Genomic DNA, 12,767 nt, shown 5'->3' with positions numbered 1-12,767 from the left:
TCACGAGATGAATCAGAAAAGGATCCGCCATTACTGATCAATCAGGAAGCAAACATGCACCTCCAGACTTCCTTCTGTTTAAGGTGCTTGACAACGCCACAGCAGTCTGGACATCAGGTGTGAGTATAGCGGGACCTATTAGTCGAAATGTGGCCACCGATTTTTATTCTTCAAAATATTTTTCGTCATTATTGATTGCTATATTAATAAAACACTGCAAGTTTATAAAGAAATAGTTTCTTGACAAATTGTCTTAATAAAATGAAAAAAATCCTGCCCCAAAAAAGTATTTAATTTTGGTAGCATCAAGACCAAACAAACAACTCAACATTGAATAAGATCATTTTGTTTTGTCCTTGATGGTCACATATATAAACGTTTAAATCAGAATGATTGGGGTCATTCATTTCTTTATGTTTCAAATCTGATCAAACCATCAACATTGTCCTGATGAAGCAGATTAACTGATATTTTGACTGATGATCTCGTACTTTAAAAAAAGGCATAAACATTCACTTAGAGTTTATAGGAACCTAATGTTCCTCTCTAGATTAATAACAGTAATAACAGTAAATAGATGAGGGCTCTGGATTCAACAAAAAAATAAGAAGGCCGAAAAGGACAATCATAAAGACAGATAGACAAGGAAACTAAGAAACTAAAAAAGAAAAAAAGAACCAAACCAATGAGAGAAAGAACAGATAGATGTAAACCCAGCATTCCTTCAATAAAGCTGTCTAGATGTCAGATGTTGTGTACGCTGTGTGACATTTACACCATCACAAACACAGGCACACATCAGCTATGTGTTTCATGTGTCTTACACCACACTGAGCCAGACAGTCAGATTGAAGCTTGTCTCGCCTCTGGTAATCCAAATAGCCAGAGTGCGGCATCCAACATCAAAATAAGGAGAGACAGCAGGAGCTGGGGTTGGGAGGCTGAGAGGAACGAAAGAGAGAGCGACAGGGAGAGAGCGACAGCGAGAGAGTGAGAGTGACAGACAGTGACATGGAGATGAGAAGTAAGACTATTGATCTTTGTGGAGGCTGAGAGCTTTCACCCAGTCCCAGAAGTCAGCAGAGAGGACGGAACATGCGGCCACACACAATCATGATGAGTCATTAAATAAATGCCACCCACATGTCCGTTGGCCAGGTCGAGCAGGTCCCGCAGTCTGCAGCCTCGCCTGTGCCTCCGCTCGTAACAGATGCTGTTCTCCAGCACCACGTAGTCGGCTCCCACAGCTCTCAGGATCTCGTGGACGTCCTCCGGGGACTGACGAGCGTACACCTGATAGACCTGCTCATTAACGCACAATACAAGTGGATTCGTTTATGTTTGTGTAGATTTGTGATTGATTTTTCCCCCTAAAGATCGTCTGGCTTGACAAAGTAACACCAACATTGTTGGAGGGAGAAAACATCCAGGCACATTTATTTTACAGTTTTGATGAAAGTTAGTTCAGATTTAATTATAACATGTTTACTGAAAAATCGGTATGAAAACAAAATCATTACAAAAAAGTGAAACAAAATCAGAGGGAGAACAAAAACAAAGGTGATAACCAAAGCAGCGCTCAGCTTTCTGAGATCTCTTAATATTTTATCTTTTAATCTGTGGAGGGGGCTGGGAGAGCAGCTTCACCTGGACCAGAGGATCCATCAGTGCAGAGCTGCCTCGAGACACGCACAGCGTCACAGAGGACTGAGTGACGGAGACACACGCTGGACAGAGACACATGATAGATTGCTGAGCTGAAAAGCCGGAGTGCCAGCTGAAACAGCAGGCGAGTTTACGTTCTTGTAGATTTATGTTTGTTCCTTCTGTGTGGATCTTATCAAGTCATGCTGAAAAGCAACACCCTTGTCTCTGGCTGCGTGTGGCAGAGCGCCGTGGCATGGTCAACTGTCACAGTGACCAATTTCACACAGCAACAGTTGTAAAGGGACAAATCATGAAAACAGTGTCAGTGCATATCTGAATTATATAAAAATATATAGATGTAATAAATGGCATGTACTCTACATTCTTGTTTGTGAACATATATACTTACAATCACTGAGAATAAGAACAAATCTTTATCATATTTACTATAAGTGTACCTTGCAGATTTCAATTAAGCAGTGGCTTGCACAAGGGACCGATATACAACCTATGCACATCAATGGCTCATACAATTACAAACTGCAAATTAATTATCATTTGTAAATTCTTAAATTTCTTCAGTTTGTGTTGTCTTGGTCTGAAAATGTATATAAAGGATACAAAATCTCTTTTTTTAAATGATGAACTGCATGGCTCAACAACAAGCTTTCAACCTTCAAATAAATCTGGTTATTTTCTACACAAGCCAACAATTAATTATGTCTTAAGAAATCGTACAGACTTTTCAATTAAACTATTAATTTGTGACTAATTTTGACAGATTTATACCGTTGTGTAGGAAGAAATTAATTTGGGGTCAAGACTCACAAATAAGATAGGGAGGTCAGAGTATTGAGAGACTTGTTGGGTTTGGTCATTTAATGGGATTTGCTGACAAAATATGCAGAATAACACCAACCATATCTTTCAAACTACAGGAATGCACCAAGGTCATATATTTTTTGGGATGCTCAACCTTTTCTGTTTCTGGAACTTTGAAGTGTTATGGACAAAGGGTGTTTTTTTTCACCTGTAGCTCCCAGTTCACCTGGGTATGATATGCAAAGTCATTCATAAAAGCAAAACAATAAACAAATAAATTACTAATGATATCCATCAATAAAATAATTAGCAGTCACACAAATCAGAGACTTTAGATTGTTAATGTAATATACACACACACACACAGCCTAAAGGGTTGGCAACATTGTTGTTGATCATTAATGAGCTCCTCACTAAGCTCTGGCCTCGCCAGTGGCTCAGCATGGCTGACTACCCTCTGGGAGGCAAAACATGGGTTCAGCCGCCCAAGAAATGACCCGTCCATTACATCCTGCTCATTGTAAAGTAGACACACACACACAAGAAGTAGAAGCCGAGAAAAATTGATAACAGCAAAGCTAATTGACTACGGCTGACTATGGCTTTAATTGGCTGTTTTATAGAATGTTTGAGCGTGAACAAGTTTATATATTCATTGTCAGCCGTTTAATTAAATGAACACACAGCCATTTTATGCCCATACAATTACTTGGCAAAATAAAAAAAAATAAAGTCGAGACACCGCTGATGTGGTTAACAATATAATTGAGTGACTGGATGAAACACAAAACAACTTTAGTTTTTTATTTTATCTTTCAAAGGATCTGATACCGTTTACCACCTTATCCTGAAACTGTGTCTGCTCAGTATTGAGTTTTCTGAATAGGCTATTGGAATTTTAAAATGTTTGTAACAGTTAAAATACACAGAGGTTCTCTGAAAGGAAGTAGAAGACTTGATGGCACTTTTTCATCTGGGGTCTGCGTTCGTTTCTTTTTTTGGCTCAAAACATCCCAAATACAAAGGTTCAATGATGATATAGTAATTTACTGCTATGGTGCAAAGCTTGCTCAGTGAATTGTGTATTGGCATATATGTGTTTGGTAGAGTCATGGTTGTTTAAAACTGTTATGAGCAACAAAAATGAACTGTTTTCTTATTTTGGGAAGTCATTAACATTAATAACTGCAAGGAAGGCAGACTGAATTAGTGAATAGTTGAAGTAATAAATCCTGCTTTTCCTATTTCACTAAGAAAAACAATTGTTTGATGCTACTTTCCTCCCTTTGCTTTACTACGGGGATTCGCTGTATATGGATGCCTCTGCCCAGTGCTTGCTATAACTCATAATTGTATCCTACATTTCAAAGTACAGTTCCATCTCTTACCTACAAGTCTATCTTGTTTAAAACCAATATTATTTGTTGCAACTTTAATGGCCCCCTTTAACTGGCTGTCCCTAGGGTTTGCAAAGAACGTGGCAAACATTATTTTCTGTTCTCTGCTCTTGAAGCTTAGGACCATTTGCAGACTGATTCACCGCGAGATGAGCTGATCCCAATTAGGGCTTTTAAAAATGTAGTGATGTTTGGAGGCAAAATCTATTGAGGTTTAATTTACATTCTGCCTGGCTTTATCCAGGAGAATCATTCTGTAAGTTGTTATTGTGCTTTTTATTTTGTCTTGTTTTATTCTATGTATTTTTAAATGTTTGCTGTATGTTGTAAGAGATCATGTAATCTCAATAGGACTCATCTGTATAAATAAAATAAATAAAAATACTTAGCTCAGCGTGGGAAATGGTTTCCTCCATTATACTGAGACCTTTTGTATTCACATCAATCCAAAACAAAAATCTCTACTAGAGCATTTCTGTCTAAGATGCACTCAAAGTGCCAGTGCCACCATTCATCTCCCCTTTGCTGGGACACAGCATTTTCCCTTCATTATACTATTCAGTCTGACTTAATGGATGCATTTTGTACTCACTACATCTTCTGATCCCATATTCATTCACACAATCACTGCAGGTCACTGGCCTCATCTAAAGACAATTCCCTGGTCTCTCACACAAGACATTAGCACAGAACTGAGGGAGATGGATGGGTGAGGCAATGGGGCTTTATCTGCAGCTGCACAATACAGATTTCTCTCTTTATCTAGTCTTTAATTTAGTTGTTTTTGACCTTGAAACAAATTGTGGTTATAAACATGCAGATAAATACATTAATCAGCTTGTTTTACTACACTCACTGTTCTTGTTAATATGAAGAACAGACATCTGATGACATACACTTTAGGTATCAAATAACCACAGCTTAAAAAAGAATAAACATTGGTGAATGGTGCTGTTCTATTGTATTTTACAGGATAAAGTTATATTTCGAAGAAGCATAGCTGTAATTAGTTGTCAGAAATACAAAAACGGAGACAAGCAAGTCAATTTGCTCTTGGCCCTTTTTAGATGGAGAGAGAGCACAACCACCTCAGCTTAAAATGTTTCAACTTGGGCGAACATTTGTAGTTTTTCTGAGTTTCACTAACACCATGAATGCAGAGACGGCACCACAAAGGAGAGGGAATATAAAAAAAAGTGGAAGCCCTGGCCACCTTGGCTGTCTGGGCTGTCACACAGAGCGGACGCAGTTGGGGACTTGTCCACTGGATGCTAGCGGACAATAGATTGCCAGAGAAATAGAGAAACGCCATTCCTGGAATGGTGTTCCATTCCTGCGACCCCCTAATTTTCCTCCTTTATTGAATAATGACATATAGCACACAGATGTCTACAGCTCATTCGTCAAACACCCCACAAAAGCATGTATATTGAATAGACAACAATACTGTTGGAGAAGGTGGATTGCTAGGATGGGCTTTTCTTACTTCTTGTACAGAACCTGGAAGTTAATTACTTTTATTATTATTATGACAATATATGCTCTGTGTTTCCCATTAGACTGTGGGGCCCGAACATTTTCAAATTTGTCCTGCTATAATTTCATAATAAACCAAAATATTTTTATTCTTCTCATGATAACGTGACAGATTTCCAACTGTGTTTTGCTCCATTACTACATTGTATAAGCTGAGTGCTGCGCTATTAGTGGCATGATCGCTATTGTCCATTAAGTTGTAACCATCCAAGCAGACAGTCAGACGTCATAGTTACAGCTTTAGTTGTGTTTCCGAAAGTTGCAATACAGCTCTCTCTCGTCTTTTACTCTTTAGACTGTGAACCTGTCTGCCCGAATCTGTTACGTGTGAGAGTGATGTTGGTGTGCATATCAGGTGCTGCCATAGAATGAATGAATTCTGTGGGAAATGCTTATATAGTACTAATCTAGTGAAACAGGCATGCAAACATTTATTTTTTATTTTATTGTATTAATTTTATCGACAGATTACATTGGAGCAGGTAGAGCAATAATCCATTGACTATATTTTTATTTATTTCTGTGAAGGTGATTGTCAAAGGAAAAATATCCCTGGATATAAATATACCCATTACAGGTTCCAGAATTAGCAGGTGCAGAACAGAGCTTAGTGCTGCAAACCAAGCAGAGGAAATCTAAACCTGTCAAAGAACTGAACAGAGGGCATAAAGATCCAAGAGTAATGCTGTTTCAAGACTAGTTAAACAGTACAGCATTAGGTCTTGTAACAAATTTGAAGAGGTTTGCATGGATACTGAAGGAACTGTATATATTTTGTATTTCATTGTGAATATTTCTCGTTGTTGCTGAGATGTTATAGCTAGCCTAAAAGACCTTTGTGTCAAATGACCATGCCACCGGGGTCTTCCACACACAGCCAGAGACAAAACTGTTGCTTTTCAGCATTACTTTATTAAATCCAAACAAAAACTCTCAAAACACCAAACTTAAAGTAGCGGCACTTTGTGCTGGTGTCTGGCTTTGCAGCTAAGCTGAATGTCTTCATGTCTCTCAGCGTTCTCAGTCCTTCTCTGGCAGCTGCTGCCTTTTAAACCTGAGGATCAATCAGCTAACAGCTCTCACCTGCATTGATTGATCCTCGAGTACAGGGGAAGGTGTTCTCCCAGCCCCCTCCATGCCCACAACCTTAACACCATAAAAATGCATAATATTGAGGTGGACAGACCCGCTGTGCCTGTTTTAAAATTCTAAGCTTAACAACTGCTGTTCAGGGAGCGGGTCTAGTATCTATAGCATCAAATGGTCTTAAATTAAATTTCAAATACTAACGCGTGCTCTCCATCATATGATATCTTATCGTATGTTCTGTGTAATACACTGGTGTAAACACTGATAATCAAACAGAGAGAAAGCAAAGGAAGTCCACGCCCTTCATGTTCCATCTGAACACACAGCGATGACTCCATCTCGCTTTGAACATTCAAATATTGAGCTCATGATTTCTAACTATCTTAAAGCTAATACAAGCTGCTAATTGGTTTTCAAACCCGCACGACTCCTTTGTGTAGCTGACAATGTCATTACCATATGTTGACGTCAAATTTATACTTTTCCATTTACTGAGTTTACGTTATCTTGCAGCCCCTCTGGTAGTTTCTACACCCTCGTGCATGTTCTTCAGTGTAGTGCAGCCTGCGTTACCTGTCTGGTCCTCTCCCGCAGGTCTTTATCTTCATAATGGGGGTGGTTGGTGAGAACTCTGCCTGTGCACAGCTTGATGCCAGCCAGCAGCTGCATGCTCCCTGCAAATACAGCCCGCTTAGGGGTCTTTGTGCTGTGGACAGGGAAAGAAGGGAGTGTGAATGACACATTATTCACTGCTATAAATATATGGATAATGTTTGTCAAAACCAAAGCTTTCAATGCACTACAGTATATTTTATAGCTCTGTGAATGAATTTGAAACAAGAGGATAGAGGAGATTTAAAGAAATATCTTTCTACTGTAGAAATGTTCTGCAGATTGAAGGAGATGAACTTTGAAAGGTACACAGGTGCATTCAGCCTTTAAATAAAATTTGATTGCTTTTCGTTTATTTTCTAGGTTTCTTATTCAGTCCATATGTTTTCACTTTCTGGATTTGCTGCAACAATTGGGACATATTGATGGCATTTAGAAGTTTTCTTTTGGAGACGTAGCTTCGAGGACAGAGGCTACATCAAGAAGAAATACAAAACTACTCTTTGCACAGTCAAATGAAATCAAAAAGAGAATAAAAGAGTGAAAGATGTGCAGCTGTGTTATGTGAGGTAAAGAAAGGATGAGCTACGGGAGGTTTTGGCATGTTCACAAATTTTGTGAGAACTTGTGCGAGTGTGTGTTTATGTTAATTTGTGTGTTGCCAAACCTGACCGTAACTGGCCTCTATTATGAAAACTCGGACGGACACACACCCACACACATATTTCCCTACCTGTAATGTTAACCTTGAGGTCATTTTCAATCTAAAATCATGCCCACACACAGCTGCTGAAGCATTTCTAGCAATACTGGACAACCTCAAGATATCATGTGATGTTGACATATGGTTAGGTCACAAAGCTAACAGCATAATCAAACACATACCAAATACAGAGTGTATTGCGTATTTCCTAAAATAATAGATGGTCTAAATGTATCACACTATTTTAATGTTGATGAACAAAGTGGTAATTTTATTTTCCATTCACACACATTCATACAGTGCATCTATGTGCAATTTGATTGATTTTTTATCAGATTACATTTACAACAGATATTAATGAGTGTCCACTGTCCACGTTGAGATGCAATAAAGATCTGAACACTCTGTCCAGCTCACGCCACATCTTCCTCTTATTTGCACATGTCCACCAGACTGACAATCTACAAAAGATTATGTGATAAATTCCCTGGTTATAATCCAGTTACACTGCAGTTTTGGATTTAGGCTGGTGTACATGCGCTGGGTGTACAGTGTGTTAGTATGTGCATGTGAGGAGTGTGTGTGTTTGTCTATCTATTAAATGAATATTCCAAAAACATTATGTGTTTGCTAAGATTTCGGTGCATCTCCTCTGGTTATTGATGTGAGTTTTAATACGTGGTCTTTGGTAACGTGTGGGTTGATGTCCTGGTCTCCTACAGTAGAAGTAAGTCATTTCCATTTCCACCTGCCATTATGTGAATTTAATCTCTTGCTGCAGAAAATTTTTATTTTTAATTTTACATTTATATTATCATATGTAAATGCCAGAGGGTACTAGAATGCACCCTGTTGACATTATAAATATTAATTTGGTAATTGTAGTAATTGTTCATAGGTTGCACTGGTTTTTGAAAAATGTATTTGTAAATTTTCATTGTGACCTGTACTTCAGAGTGCACCATTAAGAAGACACAACAAAAGAGGAAGAGGAAAAAGAAAAATAGACACATGCAGTTCGCCTCAAGTCCAAAATATGAATAATACTATTATAACACAGTGCAACATCTGCACCCATATTGAAATTCTTCTACTTTTGAGCAGGAAATCACCGTTGTTATGCTCTAATCAGCCTTTTTATATTAAGAATGGATAAAATGTCATGTAATAGGTGTTATGACCCAACTGTGGCACATTTCGCTAATTTACATTGGCTTATTTCCCCTGAGCAACTAGCTAGAAAGCACACAGTAGTAAAGCACATCACTCTTTAGTCTAAGTCTTCACCTCTTCCCCTCACAAACACTGTCACTGTCGGACTGACCATTAGCAGCACCAAGAGAAATGTCTACATCGGTGGCCATTTGTTGGTAGATAGACATAATGCAATACCTAGCCACTTACCCTACCCTTAACCATTACAACTAAATGCCTAACCCCTAACCATAATGTAAACCTAATTCTAACCCTAACCCTAAAAGCTGGTGCACACCCCCTGTAAAAATGAACGAATTGCCTACTGCATAGAACATAACTAAATCTAACTAAAGGTTTATTGTATGTCGGTTCATAGGTGACAGCTTGATGCCCCAAATACCAAAAATATCTGTTAGAGATGAAAATGTTCCTATTAAGCCATGTCAGAAAGACAGCCTGACCAGGACTCTTGTTTACTCCTGTGGTTTTTGAGCTACCATACACGATTAAATTCACAATTTCTAATCGGAAAAAAAGAAAGTAAGAGAAACAAAAAAGGACATGTAGTAAGTACATGTACATGTAAGAGCTGAGCACTCACGTAAGAAAATTAGCATGCCAACAATGACGATGGTAATCTATTTGACATCCACCAGGATAGAGCATCAACATAAAAACACAGGAAAATACTTTTTACTGAAAAGTACTGTTCATCAGCTACATACATACAGTATATATGTACATATATTTTCTCAGCTACTTTGTAAACTTAACTAAGCATGAGGTTTCCAAATCAAACGTACCGAAACTGAAATATATATCTAAAAAAAAAAACGTATGCACAGACCACTAGCACATCCAATGAAGTGCATGTGATTTTGATAAGGCTGACAGTATTTAAAACGTACGGCTTCCATACTTTGTAACAGGGGCTCAAGGGCCGTTTCAATTTTTATAGCATCCTCCGAGGGTCATACTAAATTATTGAACACATATATCACACTAACCTCTTTAATGCAATGGCTGACAGTGCTTCTCTTTGGCGAGAGGTCTGAGATAGACCCTTCACCGTGATGATATCTGATATCGATTTATAAGTCAGTCTTTCATGAGACTTTGCAAGACTCTTTTTTTAAAAAGCACTGTTCCAAATCACAGGTACAAATTTCAGTACGTGTTTCCAGAGTGGGAAAATCCTCCAGACGTACTAAAAAGCGTATACAGCAGAGGGAGGTTGTACCTACTGTAGCTTAGAGCTCGTTGTTTCTTTGCAGCTGAACAATTTTATGTTGTAGGTCGTCATACACATGAGCTGGCACCACATTAATGACATTGCAAATACATTCTTGTTCACTTTTTATGTCCTGAAACTTCTAATAAAGGCTTCTGACGGCAGGCTTCTGTTCTTGCACATAGTAAAATGTACATTTTTTCCCCTTTCCTGTTGCACTTGCCAAACATGCATGGTTTGGAATAACATTAAAGGGACAGTTCACCCAAAAATGAAAACTCACTCACTCACTATCTACTCACCACTATGCTGATAGAGGGGTCGGTGAAGTGTTTCAGCCAAATCCAATACAATTGAGGTAAATTGTGATTGATTTTTAAAACGTAAAAAAACAACAGAAAAAAAAACATGAGATGCCTCCATACTGCTCCAGTGTCATCCAAATGTCCGTAAGCCACCACATTCAAATCGACTTGAAACAGCGTCCTTTACAATATGTTTTTAGCCTAAATGTCCTCTGATATCTGCCTCTGAGCCAGAAACACTGCACACAGGCTCTCACCCAAGGGCACATGTTAGTATCGTTACTTCCAGTAGCAGACTTTTAGGCTTATTTCAATTGTATTGGATTTGTCTGCAACACTGTTTACCACTGAGACTCCAAAAGTGTTTTGTGGACTCAAACACTTCCCCTCCATCGTCATAGTGGTGAGTAGAGTTAAACATGCTCCCGAGCTTAAGCTGCTCCTCTCTATGCTGCACATGGAACACTTGCGCTGCCTCTAACTCTTCATGCACCGGGATCAGCACTGAGTTCACAGAGCGAAGCCACGAAGCCACTGCTAATAACTCCTGCTTTAGTTTTTCTTAGCCTCGCTTGCTGCTTTCACAACACAAAACTCAAATCTAGATTTGTAAAGGTGAAGATATAGACTGTGGAAAAAGCAGAAAGGCACGTCAAATGTGTGAGACAGAGATGATATTGGTGACTTTAAAAACTGCACACTCACAACTATAACTCACAGTCGGTGGCTGTGGAACGGGCAGGCATTGCTATTGATTTATTGACTGTCCATTTAGAACCGAGCATCAGCCTGCAGCTGAGCCGCCGCTGTTATCAAGTGGAAACCTATGAGCTATGCTTGTACAGATGAACTTCTCGCTGATGTTGCCACATTAACCTACATCTTAGTTCTTCAAACCCCTAGAGCCCAGGTTTATGAATGACTGCCCTGAGAATGAGGATAATCCCCTCATCAACCTGCCTTAACACACATTTCTGAGATCATGAGAGCCAAGGACATGTATCATTAGCTGTGAGAGCCTTCTTACCTCTAATCTCGTCCTAAACCCATCCTATCTGTCTTTTAATCTAATAGCTTTATCCTTTCCTAAACATAATCTTGATTCTGAATTTTTAGAATAAAGATTTGGTACATTTAAAGAACATGTTATCCTTATTAGACATTTCATGCTGTAAAAACAGAACTACGAGTCATTTTCTGAACATTTGCAGCCCTTATCAGTTAAACATGACTCATACAGTTAGGTCCGGAAATATCTGGACGGCGACATAATTTTCATAATGTTGGCCCTGAATGCTACCACAATTGATTTGAAATGAAATAACTGAGATGCTATTGAAGGGCAGACTTCCAGCTTTAATTCACTGTCTGAATATTCCCGGACCTATAACTGTACATGCAGCACATGCCCTGCAGCCGGAATTACCACAGCTTCACCGCCAGCACCCCCAAATATACTCTTTTCTGTATGCATGTACCTATCTTTGTTCTGCCCCTCATTACACCACAGTTTGAGAATCTCCTGTGACCTTTATACATAAAACAGCCTTGGCCTCAGTCAGCTGGAGAATACAGCATAACATGCACCCCGCTCCCCATCTTAACACTTTCATCTGGAATGTAATTAGTGCAGTGGCAAGAAGCAGCTTTGCGCTCCACCCTGCTCTCAGTCCCAACCAAGGTAATTCTAGGCAGCCCCTAATCCTCAGAGCCTAATGGGATTAGCTCCAGAGGGAAGGGAGTCCATGTCGCACACAAATACATTCACACACCCACACCCCTCCTCCTCTGTCTCACTATCCACCTCTCTCCTACCCCCTCTGTGCCACTCCACTCTCTGTCTAATAGGATTAGACCAGAATTGGCCATTTCTAAAAAAAATCATTTCTGGACCACTCAGTTTTTTTAATGCTGATGATGATAGGATGGAAATAATAATAAAAATATTTTAGTACATTTATGTTGTTTGGTTTTTTGCCAATTATCAAACTTTTGTCTCAAATGAAATGAAAAACATGAAGAAAGACAATGGGAACAATGAAAACTTTAAATCATAAATCATTTGGTACAAGAGAGCAGCAATTAAACCATTTATATAAGGGCCGTACCCGATGAAGAGGTTTGTTAGACGACTAACATTATGCTGTTCCCTAAACGGACAATTCCTGTGCATGACAGGAGACACATCAGAACGCTGAAGCCAAAGGCTCCGGATCAGGAGGAAAGAC

General features: G+C 39.0%; 1 protein-coding gene across 4 annotated transcripts in view; it reads right to left on the bottom strand.

Annotated features, from left to right (window-relative positions):
• Positions 1-12,767, bottom strand: part of dpy19l3 (dpy-19 like C-mannosyltransferase 3) — a 55,265-nt gene that overhangs the window by 5,421 nt on the left and 37,077 nt on the right. For all 4 annotated transcript variants that reach the window (XM_020080343.2, XM_020080344.2, XM_069532240.1 and 1 more), the window contains 2 exons: positions 7,065-7,197; positions 1,144-1,302 (listed from right to left, as the gene is read on the bottom strand). In XM_020080343.2, the coding sequence (XP_019935902.1) occupies positions 1,144-1,302; positions 7,065-7,197 (292 nt within the window). The remainder of the gene's footprint in view (positions 1-1,143; positions 1,303-7,064; positions 7,198-12,767) is intronic.

Source organism: Paralichthys olivaceus, chromosome 1 (genome assembly GCF_024713975.1).
Source record: "Paralichthys olivaceus isolate ysfri-2021 chromosome 1, ASM2471397v2, whole genome shotgun sequence".
NCBI lineage: Eukaryota > Metazoa > Chordata > Actinopteri > Pleuronectiformes > Paralichthyidae > Paralichthys > Paralichthys olivaceus.
Note: the sequence above shows the minus strand (reverse complement) of the source record. Positions and strands in the feature narration are given on the sequence as shown.